The sequence below is a fragment of the Bos indicus x Bos taurus genome, chromosome 3 (genome assembly GCF_003369695.1).
Source record: "Bos indicus x Bos taurus breed Angus x Brahman F1 hybrid chromosome 3, Bos_hybrid_MaternalHap_v2.0, whole genome shotgun sequence".
In the NCBI taxonomy this organism is placed as follows: domain Eukaryota; kingdom Metazoa; phylum Chordata; class Mammalia; order Artiodactyla; family Bovidae; genus Bos; species Bos indicus x Bos taurus.
This window is the reverse complement of record NC_040078.1, coordinates 113,644,471-113,661,350: the sequence shown is the minus strand read 5'-3', so window position 1 is coordinate 113,661,350 and position 16,880 is coordinate 113,644,471. Positions and strand designations below refer to the sequence as shown.

Below are 16,880 nucleotides of genomic sequence, written 5' to 3'. Positions count from 1 at the left end.
ACACCAGGCCACCAAACTCCCAGCTAGCCGCTGCAGACCGCTTCCCACACCCCCACCCCTCCTCCTCCCCTAACCGCTCCCGGGGCACTCCCCGGGCAGGGCGGGGTCGGAAACGAGGGCACGGATTGGCCGGGAGGGAGAGACGCCACCTGTTTGAAAGGCCCAATCAGAGGTCGAGCTTTCAAGAGACAGCCAATGGGAGACTTGAGGGGCGTGTCGGAAGGGCTATTTGAATCGCTACGCGGGCCGATGTTCCTAGTTCGGCTTCCTGCTGGGGTGGGGCTCTGGTCTGCGCGCCATGGAGGGCGAGGTCCTGTCGGAGGACGAGCTGCTGATGAAGCTCCGGGACAGCCGCTGCCGCTTCCAGAGGCGCATGCAGCAGCTGATAGAAAAGGTGCGTCCCCTCCCGCTGGCGGGATGGAGGGGGAAGGAGGAGGGGCGGGAGGAGGAGGCAGGGACCGTGGGGCAGAGGGACTGGTCGGGGTGGGGGACCGAGGGGTTGGGGTGGGGGTTGCGGGGGGGTGCTTCGGGGCTCCGTAGACTTACAGCCTCGCGCTGGCGCCTTCTCAGCCCGGGTCAGGGGTTCCTCTCCGCCCTCCCATATGATGGGATGCCCCTTCTTCCTCTCCCGCAGTACAACCAGCCCTTCGAGGACGGCCCGGTGATTCAGATGTCCACGCTGACCTACCAGACGCCCCAGGGTACGAATCAGCACCCCCACCCCCAGCCTTTCTGAATTATTTATGGTTAAGTGTGTAACTGGAATAGTGTCTTAATAGAGTTTGGAATGCTGTCCCTGCTCTTTTGAAAATAAACCTGTTCATCTAATAAGCATTAATACATCTCTAGTTCCCTTGAACCTATCAATCACTTAAATTACTTATTTCCAATAGTTATTTATGAAGACAGAATTCCAATGACACATAGATGCATCCTGGTTAAAAATGCCCTTGTCTGGGTTTAGCATCCCGGCTGGTCATTTAATAGCCATCTCAGCTTGGGCTATTGCTTTAGCCAGGTTGTGTGTTGGTTTCTTCATCTGTAAAGTGGAAAGATAGTGACAGTAACAGCTGCTTGGCTAGATATTGTGACATTTACAGGAGATGGAGCCTGGCACTAGTGAACACTCTATTGACTGTTATTTGACCTGTTTAACTTGAGGTTCTGAGTACTTTGGAATTTGACCTGCATCCAAGGAGAAGGAGCCATCCTGTTTAAAGCTTGATGTTGCAAACAGACTTAAATCATGGATTCTTTTGGGTAAATACCTGGGAAAATTTGCACTGGGTGAGGTCAGTGTCTATCGTTCAGCCTTGTGCGTGCGTGCTGAGTCGCTTCAGCCATGTCCGACTCTTTGAAACCCTGTGGACTGTAGCCCGCCAGGTTTCTTTGTCCATGGGATTCTCCAGGCAAGAATACTGGAGTGGGTTGCCATGCCCTCCTCCAGGGGATCTTCCCGACCCAGGGACTGAACCCACGTCCCCTGTGTCATCTGCATTGTGGGCAGATTCATTACCGCTGAGCCACCCAGGAAGCCCTTCAGCCTTATTACTGACTCAATTTTACCTACTACTGAAAGCAAATCTCAGACCCAGTTCTGCTGTACACTGGACAGACAGACACAAATCAGTTCCTAATGAAATGGAATCCTGGCTCTACTTTCTTAGCTGGACCAGCCACACCCTAAGTGAAAAGTTTTTATAGACAAGCTAATGTATTCCAACGGTAAGTTTTTTTGTTCATCTGGCCTGTGTCCAACCTTAAGGCTGGACACAGGAGTATGTAGAAATCATCCCTAAGTGTGCTATCAATAGGCTTTAGTGTGTTCTCTTGACTTGTTTATGGAAAGATGGGCAGTGTCTGAAATATTTTGGTCAATCCACGAATCTTAAACATCACTAATTTCACCAGTGAAAACTCATTTCCAACTCCAGTTAGATAAGAACAAGAATGGTAGCCAAAGCAGGAAGCACTTATGTGGAAGACCTCCTGGAGAGCTTGTACAGATTCACTGACAGTGATGCTAAATGTGGATTCCGTGGTTCTTTGTTCCTACAACCTTCTTGCTGATGGGAGCACAGGTCCCCTGACCTGTAGCTTTCCCTGAAGAGGTACTCAGGGAGTGGTCTTCCTGATTACGTGCTAGCTCACCACCCTTGCAGGGCGAATTCCTGTAATTTAAAGCAAGTTCCAATCTACACAGTAGGGTAGGCTTCTAACAGTCACAGGTTTTTGATTCTCAACAACCCTGCAGGGTAGGCACTATTAGGATCGTTGTTTCATAGAAGAGAGTCCAGCAGAGAGAAATCAAGGAACTTGCACGTGTCACTCAGCCAAAGTAGCAAAGATCTGATTTGAGTCCAAGCATCTCTGCCAGGGGTCACTCTGTTCTGGAAAGGCCAAAAGGCATAGTAGAGAGTCACTCCTCCCGGGTTCCCAGCCGGGCCATACCATGCGGGCTAATAGCCTGGGCTGGTTATTTCACTTGCTCCTTGCCTCTGTCTCCATCTATACAGTGAACTTGGTGAGTGTCTATCCAAAAGAATTAGGAGTAGCGTACAAGGCATGTGTCTGTGAGTTGTGAATGCTGAATGCGGTGTACTTGGAGAAGATTTAGACTAGAGCCTGGACCAGTAAGCACCAAGTGAATCTTTGCTGCTGTTATCAACAACCATCTCAAGCCTTGCAACTCAATGATCCATTCTTTATTCATTTGAATTTACCTAGGAGCCCGTGGAGGTCTGGGGAGTATCTTGCCCAGATTCCGCTGGCTAGTGAGTGCAGGGCTCCAAAACTCGGCGTTTACTCCTGTGCCTGTGACTTGTTCTACAATGTGTAGGTCGCCCCAAGAAAGCACTTATTCTGTCCATGGAGTAGAAAGTTTGCCCTTGGAAAGTGCCTTCAGTATCTCTCTCTCTGTAGTATATAGATTGCTCTCAATACATGTGTTCTGAGGACAGCACTTGGCATACATACGTTCCTTGTTTCTGTTTCATTTCTGGCTTAATCCTGGGTTCAACGAGCTGCTCCCTACAGGCAGGAGAGATTTTCGTTCATGATAAATTTGTCTGGTGTGGATTTTTGAAATCTCACAGAGATGAGATTTTCCTCTTTGAGACTTTCAACCTCATGAAGATGAGAAACAAGAGAATGTCAGTAATGTGGTTTGGGTAGATCTCCGTCTTATTAGATCTTTCCTTTGCCTGTCCCTTAGGTTTTCTTTGAGTACAAATTAAGCTGAAGCTCAGTGTTCATGATGACTTAAATGGTAATTACTATTTGTTTTTTTAAGGATTGCGAATTTGGGGTGGAGGACTAGTGAAGAGAAGCACAGGACACATGCAGGTATTTAATGTCAAGTTTTATTGCCAGCATGCCTTGCTGGAGAGGAAGGTTGATGTGAATAAAGGCGGAGATGAGCTGAAGCTGCACCCAGGGGCCACTGGGGTGCGTTGTTCCATGGTTTCCCCACCTTGTGTTTTCAGTCGCTCAGTTGTGTCCGACTCTTTGCAACCCTGTGGACTGTAGCCCCCCAGGCTCCTCCATCCATGGGGATTCTCCAGGCAAGAATACTGGAGTGGGTAGCCTATCCCTTCTGCAGGGGAACTTCCCAACCCAGGAACTGAACTGGGGTTTCCTGCATTGCAGGCGGACTCTTTTAGGGTCTGAGCCACCACGGAAGCCCCTTTCTCATGTTAACCGCCCTGATTTCTTGTGTGTAAGGATTTACTGAGACGCATGTCTTCTGCTGCAACTGTGACGCTTCCAGACACAGGACAGCTCCGGAAACTCCATCAGGTCCCACTTCTCCCGAAGCAAAGGCAGTGACATCCCCAGGCAGGGTTCACAGACATCGAGGAGGTGATGCCCCAGGGCCGCCCTTAAAGGGACAGGCCTCGCCATGTTCTCACTCCTGCCCTTGCAAGGCTAGGTGGCCTAAAAGATTTTAGCCAATCTGGCATCTTGAATTCTCAAATTTCCCTAACGAGAGCCCATCCATGGCATTAGTTATGGTTACTAGCAAGGCTTGGAGAAAGGGATGGCAATCCACTCCAGTATTCTTGCCTGGAGAATCCCATGGACAGAAGTCTGGCAGGCTACAGTCCATGGGCTCACAAAGAGTTGGACACGGCTGAGCGACTAATGCAATGCAATACAACTACCAAGGCTGGTGGGCAGATCAGGCTCTCGGGGGCAGGTGGAGAGTGTACCACCTCCTTCCAAAAAAAAGGACTTCCACCCTGCAGGCTGGGTCCTGGTCAGGACAGCTGACTGCCCTGTAGCTGGAGTTCAGCTGGAAGGTGGCTCCATATGCCAGGGTCCCACCCACACTGAAGCTTTTAAATGAATTGTAGGTCTCGACGTGGAGGTCAAGCCACTGTTAAGATTAAAAGTCACAGAAAGTCCCCCAGGGGCCTCTGGAATTTCCAGCTTCTACCTGAAGGTCTGGGGACCGTGCTATCCTATTTGGTTTGGGCCCTGAGCTCACCGCCATGCCAGGGCCGAGCTGGACCTGGTCACTCTCACTTTCCTGCTCCCATCAGTCACCATCCAAGTGGTTTCTGAGACAGCAGCCCTGGGTACCACCAGAGGAAGACAGCTCTGTTCCTTCTCCAAGGGGAAGCTCAACTATCTGCTAGGAGTCTTGAGGCCTTAGATGCTGGAATGTTCTAAAAGAGAAGCCCCCGGAAAGCTGCCTTTTCTCTCATACACTAAAGGTGGGGATCAGAGGTGTTTTACTTGACATTTGCTTTGAAATACGTTATGTCTGAACCAAGCTTATCTTATCAAGGGCTCCCCGATGAAGATGGATGGCAGGACAGATGGGTCCGTGCGAGTCCCAGCCGGAGATCTCGAGCTTCCCCCTCCTGACACACCAGCCAACGGTGAGTGGTCCTGGTGCTGGAAAGCTGTATTGGGGTGTGGGGGCTGATGGGGGATGTGTCTCTGTCTGCCTCCACCTCCAAGTCTAGGCTCCTCACTCCAAGTCTAAACTAAAACCTCTGAAAAGTCCCTTGGTTCCTTTTCAACTCACCTAGGGAGCCGTCTCACTCACAGTTACGTCACGCTGCTGGACGCAGAAAGACTCCGGAGATGTTTGCTTGTGGGTGTCATTGCTTTACCAGCATTAATCCAGATTTCAACTCCGTAAAGCCTTAGGTCCGTGAACTCCCTGGGCTCCTTAAAATAATTAGGTTCTTAAGCTGAACTGTCCAGGTGTCCAGCCACCCATGACTATTAGAATTCATTTAAAATGAAGTCAAATTTAAAATGCAGTTCCCAGCCTCACTAGCCATATTCCAAGTGTTCAGCCGCCACGTGTGGCTCGTGGCTGCCATACTGGACAGCAGGGGGGACTTTTCCATCATTGCAGAAAGTTCTATTAGACGGTGCTGGCCTACAGGCACTCAACTTTCAGGATGAGAGGCCATCGAAAGAACAGAGGTTTTACAAAAAGCTGCTTTCCCTGGTGTCCCTGACTCTGCGTGGCCACAGATGACTGCATCCCTGTTATAAGGGACCGCTTGAAGCAACAGGAGTTTTCACAGCAGTATATACTCGAGTAATGCCAAAACTATCCTTAGGAGAAAATATACATGCTTTCTTAAGACATTCTGATGGAAATTTCCTCTTTTGCTTCTAGATTCAAAAAGCAGTGATGCTGATACAACTTTCTTCCAGGGAGAAGTGATTGCTGGGAACTTAATGGTGAGCCCTGTCTTTTGTTAACAAAGGGACGGAGTTGGGGCTTAGGGACAGGTGAACATTCTTGTGACCCGCATGTTCCTCCAGGCCCGCTTCTGAGGCTCACTCTTTGCTAACGCCACCCCTCAAGTCTCAGCACCCCCCATGCAGATCCCCTAAGGCAGCAAGTTGCCCCTTCTCAGGTTAGCACTTACGGCCCAGGATCGAGCCTGTCTTACCGGGCCTTTGTCAATGTTGAGTGCTGCTCTGCACACAGAACAAGCCCAGCTGTGGTTCCCAGCACGCCTTTGGCCTGGACAAACCTCACCGTGTGGAGAGCTGGGTTCTAGGTCGGTCGTACCCCGTAGAGATGCTGTCACAGGGGAGGTGCTCTGTGGACTGTTTCCGGGTCAGCCCTCGGGATGGACGAGACGCACAGGACAGAATCCACCCAAGTCTCTGACCTGCCCTCCGGGTCAGATGCTAGAACAGCTGGCGTGTGGCTTTCCTCTAAACTCACTCCTTTTGAGAGGTTTCCCATGCACCCAGGTGTGACCTGTCGTGTCTAACTAGAATCGGGGGGTGGCCCTGGGCGAGGAGAGGGCTGCTTTTAGAGGTATTTTGTCGGAGTGGTAGTGAAGGGGAGTAGGCAGTCGAGGTGCCAGCCTTTCCCTGGGGTATTAATGTTCCCCCCACACCAGCTGCAGCCCCGGCCCTGACTCCTCACCCCCGCCCCCACCCCCGGTGCACATCGGAGACCGAGGCCCCTATTTCCAATGCACAGCAGGTGAGGGGCAGGAGAGGCCACCGTCCCTGTCCCCTGAGTCGGACAGTGAACTTCTTTTGTTGTTGTTTTTTCTTTTCTGATTTTGTATTTTGGATGCGGCACATGGGATCTTAGTTCCCTGACCAGGGATCAAACCCATACCCCGTGCAGTGGAAGCACAGAGTCTTAACCACTGGACTGCGGGGAAGCCACTGAACTTCTTGTCTGGTAAACGCAGCAGCTGGGATTGGCCCTAGCAGTTGTGTCCAAAACTCACCTAAGATTATCGATTCTTTTTTTTTTCTGATGCTAGTCATATTGTCAAAAACTTCTCCAAACTGGTATGTTTTGTTTTTCTATTTCCTTTTGAATTGGTCCCACTGGGTAAATTCCCTAAAGCTGGATCCCAGGTCAGGTAGATTTTCAGAGGGGCTGGAACACTCTGTACTGATAACAGCAGGAAGTGCAGAAGTGACTTTGAGGAACTCCATGTAAACACATATACATTGCTGACTGTGCCAGTATATTCCCGAATCCCAGAGCTCAGCCATGCCCAACAGCACTCACAGATACTGACTTCTGTCTCGGTGTCAGCCTGCAGTGCCCTGGAGCCCTTCGAAAAATGAGCTGAGAAGGAAGTACTTGACGCAAGTGGATATCCTACTGCAGGATGAAGGGTGTTTGGAGGTAATGTGTCCCTGAGTGTGTCCTCAGAGCAAACTGCAGGCTAGAGACCCAGTGAGGTGTGATTATGTCTGGTTTACTCCAGAGCCTGTAAAGACCATCTCAGTTTCCAAACTCTTTGGCTCACAGCCTCCCCGACGCCTGCTCTTCCTGAGTAGACACTCCGGGTCCCCTCAGGCAGCGGAATCGGCTGCCCACCATGTTCTGGGCTGCTCACAGGGTCCACTAGGGCCCCAGCCCTTGGGCAGAGGGTTTTGAAGCTGCACAATTCATCCCGGTTCGGTCATGCTCCATCTGTGGTTGGGGAGCAGTTCCTGTGGGCTTGATACTGGGGGATGGGGCGGCCAGAGCTGACGCTTAGCAAAGCCTTTGTTAAAGTCATTTGCTTTGGCTTCCCTGGTAGCTCAGATGGTAAAGCATCTGCCTCCAATGTGGGAGAGCTGGGTTCGATCCCTGGGTCAGGAAGATCCCCTGGAGAAGGAAATGGCAACCCACTCCAGTACTCTTGCCTGGAAATATCCCATGGACAGAGGAGCCTGGTAGGCTACAGTCTGTGGGGTCACAAAGAATCAGACATGACTGAGCGACTTTTCTGTTTTCTTTTTGTTAAAGTCATTTGCTTTAGTTTCAGTGTGCTGGTTACGGAGAGGGAAAGGACACCCATGTGACCCTGGCCCCATCATTGGCCTCGCCTGCCAGACCTGCCCAGGGTAAGTGCGACATAGAAGCAGACCATTCACTTTCAGAAGCTTGACAGCGCCTTAGCTGGGCACCATCCGCCACCCCACCCCCGTGTTTGCTGGGCATGTTTCATCACCGTTAACTGTCAGAGACACGTGCTCGTCGTAGGTGCCTTATTACCAAGAAAGGAAGGCCCCTTTGCTGGCGTTCTTCTATAAAACAGGCTGAACTCTGTCCCTTCTGTTTCCTTTTTTCCCCTTACTTTATTCTTCCCAACATGCTTTTCCTTCTTCTAACTTTTCCAGAATCAGTAAGAACTCATGGACTTTTTTTTAATTCACGTATTGGAATCTATTCTCCATTTTCAACTCACGTTCAGCCTGGAGGAGCCCCTTCCACTCTGGCTTTGGATCCCCTGACCTGTCCCCAGGGGTTCTGAGCCCTTCATCCCCCACCCTGACTCCAGAGTGGCCTCCCTCCTCCTTGACAGTGGTGCTCATTTGGTTGGTCACAAAGCACCAAGCAGCTTCAGAATCACAGCACCTGGTATAGACTCTGCTCGACAATGAGCCGAAGAAGGTTCTGGATCTCCAAGCAGCATTTTTATCCTCAGACCTTGTCCCACAGGGGGACCATGTTCAGGGTTATTTGGATTCTATTTTCTCTTCTGATTGTTGTCAGTTTGACAGAGAGATAGGGTCATTTTTCCCTCCTATGTTCATCTTTAGAGTTATCCTCATCTTTGTTGGTTTGATTTCACTTTTTTAATATATAAAACATTTAACATGATGCAAAAGTCAAAGCTGTGCAAAGAGCTGTATTCAGGAGGCCTGTGTCTTTCTCCGGCTTTCCCACTGACTCAGCTGTAAAGAATCTGCCTGCCGATGCAGGAGATGTGGGTTCAGTCCCTGGGTCGGGAAGATGCCCTGGAGAAGGAAATGGCTACCCATGCCAGTATTCTTGCCTGGGAAATCCCATGGACAGAGGAGTTTGGTGGGTTACAGTCCATGGGGCCACAAAGAGGCAGGCACGACTGAGCGACTAAGCAACAACAAATCCCTTCCCCACACACTCCTGTCGGCAGGCAGGGTCAAGAAAACCGTTTCTAAACCGTCATACAGGGAAGAAAGACTCCTTTTAGGAAGGTCAATGGACAGTGAATTGTTTTGATAGCTAGAAAAAAAATCTCTGAGAAGAGTCTATTCCCAAATATTTGTGAAATTTTGTTGCTTTTATTTTTTTTGTATTGCTTTAAAAAAAAAATCACAATGTTATACTCCTGAAACTAACATAATGTTATATGTGAATTATATCTCAGTTAAAACTAATAACTTTTTTAAAAAACCCATGCTGGTCATGATCCAGCCTTCATTTCCCTGATCTCTGTGTGTGAAAGTCAGTCGCTCAATCGTGGCCAACTCTCTGTGACCCCATGGACTTAGCCCGCCAGGCTTCTCTGTCCATGAGATTCTCCAGGCAAGAATACCGGAGTGGGTTGCCATGCCCTCCTCCACAGGATCTTGCTGACCCCAGGCTTGAACCCTGGGTCTCCAGCGTTGCAGGCAGATTCTTTGTCATGGGAGCCACCCAGGGAAACTGATCTCTGCATGTGGATGGCTGTGAGTGGTCATGCAGCTTTGCCTTGTGTGTGTGTTTCTCCAGGATACTGCAAGGACATCTCTGAAGACCGCCCTGGTGGTCCACTCCAGCCACCTCCATCACCCAGGGAGGGTGACGCCTCTCACTCCTGCTCAGCAGGCCAGGCCATGATGCCGAGGGGTGACGGCATCCCATTACACAGGACCGGTGGCGGCAGCTTCTCAAGCAGCCCCTGCTCCAAGGGGGAGGACGTGTGCAACGCGACGCTCAGCGACCTGTACGCAGGCATGCTGCACTCCATGAGCCGGCTGCTGGGCGCCAGGCCCTCCTGCATCATCTCCACCAAGACGCTCATCGGCCAGAACTGGAGCTTCAGGCGGAGGCACCGGTGTAAGGGCAGAATGAACAGAACAAGCTGCCGAGGAGGGGGGCGCTCTCGGCAGAGCCCCCAGGAGAGACGTCCACCCTGCTCCGAGCCCCTGGAGGATGCAGGGACCTTAAGAGATCGTGGGAACTTGCCCGATGTTTCTGTGCCTAAGACGGATTTAAAATCAGGAAGGGCTCTTCTCAAAGTAAACAAACCCCAGATCCATACATTCACTCCACCTTGGAAGGAGCTTCAGGGAATGCCCCAGAAGCATTCATCATTGACTTACTTAGACTCCAAAGTGCTGTCTCCTCTTGATCAGGAAAACAGATTCGTGACCTTAAAGTGGTTGATTTCTCCTGTAAAAATAGCTTCCAGACCCAGAATCCTACGGGGCCAGGCGGGGAGTCGTTTTAAGGAAATTGAGATCAAATTTGACAAGCTTCATCAGGAGTATTGCTTGAGTCCTGGGAAGCAGCTCAGCCTGACTTACCCACCTGGCTCGGCTGTGGATGTGTACCGAGGTGGTCCCATGAGCCCTGGTAGCCCCCAAGGCTTAGAAGCCCACAGGCTGAGCAGCCCTCTCTGCAAATCAAAAGCTAAGAGGTTGAGTGAGGCCTCTGAAGGCCTGGGCAGAAGATCCATCAGAGTGGGTAGCTGCCTGCCGGAGAGTGAGTCCTTCCCCTCACTTTCAAAGACCAACCCCACCTGCAGCGCGGGCCGCCCAGAGCACACTGTTGACCTTGTTTGTCTAGGAAGTGATTCGGGAAAGTTTCAGGAATCGGTATCATTCAGCAAAGCCATTTCAGTACCCAGGGTACAACCTCTAGGCTTTGCCAGGGATCGCTACGATGATATTAAAGAAAAATTTGACAAGCTTCATCGGCAGTATTGCCAAAAGTCGCCTCAGCAGACACAGGCGCCTTCAGATAAAGCACGTGCGGGAGTTCGATATCAAAAAGAAGGCTTCTCAGTGAAGTTCAACCCAGACTCTGGCTGTCGGGGTCCCCCAAGCCTGTCATCCTCACCCCAGCAGAGTGTAAAAAGCCCCCTGGCTTCCAACACAGTTGGGGCCCCTCCATCCATGGACGTTGCTCTTGCTGCTGGGTCGGGCCATCAGGTCCCCACAAAGCGATGCCGATTATCAGACCCTCAGGTGTGCGGAGAGGGGGCCAGACCCTGGAGTTTCTCACCTGTGGGCAGAGCCATGCCAAGGCCCGGGGAGGAGGTCGACTCTTAAAGCCCAAATGGGAAGAGAAGAAGGTGCGTTTCCCTTTGCTGAATGTGGGTGTTTGACAACTCTTAGGTGTTAATTTTCCAAATGTTCTCCCAAATTCTTTTCCTTCCTCTAACATCAGCATTTTTACACATTTCCCACTGGAATGCACTTTGGGGGTATTTCTAAAAAGTGTCCCTTAAGACGCTATAGTCCTCGGCAAACTGTCATTTCCAGCTTCTTTATCTCACACTCAGAAAATTGCTGTTGGGCGTGAAACGGATCTGGGAGTTGATGCCTCTCTGCTCACTTGTCACTGCTTTGTGAGAACAGAGTAGGAGCCAGCCCGCAGAGAGCCCGCAGCCTCCTGCCCTCCACATCGAAGCCCGTCTGAGCCCCTACCTCGGCCTCGATTTAGCTTGTGCACGTCCCTTAAGCTGAAGCTTTCTGCTGTCTGCACCATTTTCTCCAGAGACAAGCTGGGGTGGGGGTGGACAGGCTGCTGTGAGTTCCTAAACTTCCTCAGGTGGGCGCCACCTTCCCCAGAGAGCATTCCAGTGCACCACACATGGGGTCCTGACAACGCATCTAAGTCCGCGTCGCTCCGCAGGCTGATGGGACCTGACTGGGTTTGGTTTGGCAGCTCCTTCCAGAACTATGATACAAACATGCTTAACTGTTTTCTGTGTGTTCTTCTTCTTTCAGTTCAGTTCAGTTGCTCAGTCATGTCCAACTCTTTGTGACCCACATGGACTCCAGCACGCCAGGTTTCCCTGTCCATCACCAATTCCTGGAACTTGTTTAAACTCATCTCCATCGACTCAGTGATGCCATCCAACCATCTCATCCTCTGTCATCCCCTTCTCCTCCCACCTTCAGTCTTTCGCAGCATCAGGGTCTTTTCAGGGCCATGAGTCAGTTCTTCACGTCAGGTGGCCAGTCTTGGAGCTTCAACTTCAGCATCAGTCCTCCAATGAATATTTAGGACTGATTTCGATTGACTGGTTGGATCTCCTTGCAGTCCAGGGGACTCCCTACTTAATATTCTCTGCTAAATATTATATATTTATTGAGGAAAAGGACCAAATCTTCCTGAGCTGTGAGCCCAAACTCCATGCACCAGGCTGTGTTGATCCCTTTTTACACCTTCTTTCTTTAAGCCCCACTTGAACCCTTTGTTTAGATAGGCTCTGTCCAATGGGCGGTGCTAGTTCGTCTTTTTATAAATAAGGAAATGTGGTCTTGTGTGTGTGTGTTCCAGCTGTGCCAGGTCTTATTTGCAGCATGAGAGTACTTACTTGCGGCACATGGAATCTTAGCCCCCCCACCAGGGATTGAACTGGGTCCCCAGCATTGGGAGTGTGGAGTCTTAGCCACTGGGCCACCAAGGAAGTCCCCAAGGAAACATAGCGTTAACTCCTGAATCCGTGCAGGCATGCATGGCTGGGCCAGGATTTGAAAGCCCATGGTCTTAACCGCCAGTTTGCGTTGCCTGCTTGAGGAACTACCGTTACTATTGTTCCTTTACATTCCTTCAGGTATTTATAATGACTCAAATATTCATGTACATTCAATGGAGTAAATATATCTTCCCCTGGAAAAGAGAATGGCTACCCACTCCAGGATTCTTGTTTGGAGAATCCCATGGGCAAAGGAGCCTGGTGGGTTCCATGGTTTTGCAAAGTTGAACACAACTGAATGACTAACACAAATAACAGTTAAGTTTTGGGGGGCTGGCATTGGGAATTCTAGTGAAATTGAACTGAATTTTTTTTTTCCCCTAGAGGAAAGAATGACACATCTTTTAGGATGGAAGAGACAAATGATTTCGTGTCAGAAAAACTCAAAGCTGAAAATCTATTGCCAAGTTATTTTGGAGTATTCCCTCTGCACTAACTGATTTTTGTGTATTTTTTAATTCTCAAGAAAATCCGAGAACTTGCTTCACTTATCTGTCCTTCAAAGCAAATTTCAATGAAATTGGTTCCATTGACGTGACTCTGGATTTTTGGAAATTATTTGAATAAAGTTGCTCAAATAAAGTTTTAATGTTATCGTTTACAGGCCTATTTTTCTCATATTTTCTTTGTTAAATTTACACGTGACCAGAAATCCTCCTTTACCTTTCCTATTTCCTCAGAGAAGTTTTTTCTGAAACCTAGTTTTAAGCCCTAGAAAGAAAGTCCAGCTGCTTAGCCTTTTAAATTCAGGCCAGCAGGACTTGGCATCTTCCATATTTGTTATTGCTATTCAGTTGCTAAGTCATGCCCAACTCTTTGCAACCCCATGGGCTGCAGCACAGCAGCCTTCCCTGTCCCCCACTGTCTCCCAGTGGAAGTCGCTCAGTGGTGTGCAACTCTTTGCGACCCCATGGACTATACAGTCCATAGCATTCTCCAGGCCAAGAAACTGTCTCCCAGAGTTTGCTCAAATTCATATCCATTGAGTCAGTGATGCTATCTAACCATCTCATCCTCTGCCACCCACTTATCTTGCCTTCAATCTTTCTCCAGCATCAAGGTCTTTTCCAATGAGTCAGCTTTTTGCATCAGGTGGCCAAAGTAATGGAGCTTCGGCTTCAGCATCAGACCTTCCAATATTAGGAGGTAGCAAATTGAATCACTGTTCAACTCACCCATGAAAGTGATGCCAAACAGCTTAATATTTTTAGATGAAAACATAAACAGTCCTGTGATGTCCCAAAACACCTGCAGCCACTCAACACCTGTGACAGCTCATGATTTTTATTAGAGCTGTTTATAATAGAGTATCACAGTGACTTTTTTTTTAACTTGTATACCCTTTAATTTTGTTTACTTTTTTGATACACATAGCATTTTAAAAATTTAATAAATGCAAATATCCCTTTTTAAAATACTTATGTATTTATTTGGCTGCACCTGTTACTTGCAGCGTGCGGGATCTTCAGTCTTCATTGTGGCACGTAGGATCTAGCTCCCTGACCCCAGCCCCCTGCATCAGGAGCAAGAGTCTTAGCCGCTGGACCACCAGAGACATCCCAACATTTAAAAGTTTTAATTCTTGTTTTGATTTTTTTCAGTTGTAAAGACAGTTTCTTATCTAGGTCATCATAAGATACAGACGGTTAAAATTTATTTATTTTTAATTGGCAGATAATTGCTTTACAATACTGTGCTGTTTTCTGCCTTATATTAACGTGAAATCAACCATAGGTGTATATATGTCCCCTCCCTCTTGAACCTCCCTTCCACCTCCCACCCCATCCCACCCCCTCTAGGTTATCACAGAATGTTGGATTTGAGCTCCCACATCCTACGACACATTTTCACTGGCCATCTATGGCAATGTGTGTGTTTCAATGCTACTCTCTCAATCCATCCCACCCACTCCTTCCCCTCTGTGTCCACAAGTTTCTCCTCTGTGTTTGCATCTCTACTGCTGCCCTGCAGATAAGTTCACAAGTACCATCTTTCTAGGTTCCATATATATGTGTTAATATGTGATATTTGTCTTTCTTTTTTTGACCGACTTCATACTGTATGACAGGCTCTCGGTTCATCCACCTCATTAGAACGGACTCAAATGCATTCCTTTTTATAGTTGGGTAATATTCCATTGTGTGTACCACAATGTACCACAGCTTCTTTATCCATTCATCTGTCAATGGACATCTACATTGCTTCTGTGTCCTCCCTATTGTAAATAGGGCTGCAGTGAACACGGGTACACGTGTCCTTTTCAGGTAAGGTTTTCTCAGGGTATAGGCCCAGTAGTGAGATTGTTGGGTCATATGGTAGTTTTATCCCTAGTATTTTAAGCAGTCTTCATACTGTTCTCCATAGTGGCTATATCAAGTTGCATTTCTGCTAACAGTGCAGGAGGGTTCCCATTTTTCCACACATTCTCCAGCATTTATTGTTTGTGGGTTTTTCTGTTGATGGCCATTCTGACCTGAGTGTGGTGATACCTCATTGTAGTTTTGATTTGCATTTCTCTACTAATGAGCGATGTTGAGCATCTTTTCACGTGTTTATTAGTCATCAATGGGTCTTCTTTGGAGAAATGTCTGTTCAGGTCCTCTGCCCACTTTTTGATTGAGTTGTTTTCCTGGTTTTGAGCTGAAGGAGCTGCTTGTATGTTTTGGAGATTAATCCTTCATCAGTTGTTTCGTTTGCTAAATTTTCTCCAATTCTGAAGGTTGTTTTTTCATCTTGTTTATAGTTTCCTTCGTTGTGCAAAAGCTTTTTAGTTTACTTAATGGACAGTAACTTTTAAATAGGAGAAGGCAATGGCACCCCACTCTAGTACTCTTGCCTGGAAAATCCCATGGACGGAGGAGTCTGGTGGGCTACAGTCCATGGGGTCGCTAAGATTCGGACACGACTGAGTGACTTCACTTTCACTTTTCACTTTCACACATTGGAGAAGGAAATGGAAACCCACTCTGGTGTTCTTGCCTGGAATCCCAGGGACAGGGGAGCCTGGTGGGCTGCCATCTATGGGGTCGCACAGAGTCAGACATGACTGAAGCGACTTAGCAGCAGCAGCAGCAACTTTTGAATAAAATCTTGCAAATATTCACAATACAGTGACAAAACCCATGTACCAACATCCTGAGTAAATGGTTGTCAATACATTGCTGTGTATAATGGTGTTTTAAGTTGATTAAAGATTAAGTTGCACACCTTTCCTTCCCATCCCCCTACCGGAGGTGACGCTTTCCCTGTATGGATGTGCCCTTTCCGCCCACATCTTTACACTGCAACATCACCTGCGGCCATAACAAAACACCAGAGTCCGGGTACTTAAACAACAAAACTTTGCTTCTGGAGATGAAGGCTGAGATCCAGGAGAGGGCACAGCTGGACTCTGGGAGGACCCACTTCCTGGCCTGAAGACGGCTTCCTTCTCATGTCACGTGGAGAAAGAAGGAGCTACCTAGTGTCTTTTATAAAGCGCACCAATCTTGTCTCGGAGGCCCCACCCTCAGGACCTCATTCAAGCCCAGTCACCTCCCAAACCAGCCTCCTACTGGCTTTTCAAGCATCCTCTTGTGACACTGTTTTTTTTAATTTGCTGTATTACTGATTTGGGTATATTCTGTTTACCAATCTGGCTATATGAACCAACCTAGTTTTATATAAATTGCAAGTAACTTCTTCCAACTGTGACTTACTTAACTTTATGATATTTTATTGTACAGAAGATAAATTTATTTTTAACTTTTATGTTGATATGTTATATTTTCATTTTTATTCAAGAATTTTTTTTTTAATTGCACTGCATGGCATGAGGCTCTTAGTTCCCCAACCAGGGACAGAACCTGAGCTCCCTGCAGTGGAAGCATGGAGTTTTAATCACTAAATCACCAGGGAAGTCCCAGAAGATATATTATAACTTAGGAAAGTTAATCCTTTATTTTTAACTGGTTTCTCTTATTACTTTTAAAAGACATCCTACCCTACTCTCATGATCAAAATGACTATATTGTCTTAAAGTTTTCCTTTCTGAGTTTAGATCAATAAACCATCTGGAGAGTTTTGCACAGGCATGAATGGAATTGATCAGAGACCTAACTGCAATCGTACGGCTTCCCCCAGGACCTATAGTGAAGGGCACATTCCTTTCCGGCTGTGTCACTGGGACTTGAGTCTTCCAGCAGCCACCATCTTCATCACTCGGCAGGAAGTAACTTCACTGTCTATTCCATGGGCATGACCAAGAGTGTGAGACCAGTCTGCCCGGAAGCCTCCGAAGCAGGTTGGTTTTCTGGACGGCTTTGCAATCCTCCCACCCATGGGCCCAGGGTGGTGACCGCCTTGGGCTGTTACAGGGGGACTGGTTTGGAAATCCCACCTTCATCTGCTCTGGGGACAACCCAAGACTGTCCTGCTGGCAGC

The 16,880-nt window shown here is 48.4% G+C and overlaps 1 protein-coding gene across 4 annotated transcripts; it reads left to right on the top strand.

Moving 5' to 3' along the window:
- The first annotated feature begins 247 nt into the window (after nt 1-247).
- On the top strand, nt 248-13,059 carry HJURP (Holliday junction recognition protein). Of its 4 annotated transcripts, none has more exons than XM_027537970.1 (9): nt 248-394; nt 635-701; nt 3,293-3,345; nt 4,793-4,886; nt 5,645-5,709; nt 7,046-7,138; nt 7,761-7,845; nt 9,479-11,045; nt 12,783-13,059. In XM_027537970.1, the coding sequence occupies exons 1-8, from the start codon at nt 299-301 to the stop codon at nt 11,020-11,022; spliced, it is 2,097 nt and encodes a 698-aa protein (XP_027393771.1). In that variant the 5' UTR covers nt 248-298; the 3' UTR covers nt 11,023-11,045; nt 12,783-13,059. The 4 variants fall into 4 exon arrangements, with proteins under 4 accessions (XP_027393771.1, XP_027393772.1, XP_027393770.1 ...); XM_027537971.1 differs by lacking the exon at nt 12,783-13,059 and adding an exon at nt 11,704-11,831; XM_027537969.1 differs by having other exon boundaries at nt 9,479-13,059.
- Nucleotides 13,060-16,880: the final 3,821 nt, after the last annotated feature.

Bases quoted from the DNA above. Each gene is read 5' to 3' on its own strand.
- HJURP (XM_027537970.1), top strand. From the start codon at position 299: ATGGAGGGCGAGGTCCTGTCGGAGGACGAGCTGCTGATGAAGCTCCGG. The intron at 395-634 runs GTGCGTCCCCTC...CCTCTCCCGCAG, and splicing joins TGCAGCAGCTGATAGAAAAG to TACAACCAGCCCTTCGAGGA. The intron at 3,346-4,792 runs GTATTTAATGTC...TATCTTATCAAG, and splicing joins GAAGCACAGGACACATGCAG to GGCTCCCCGATGAAGATGGA.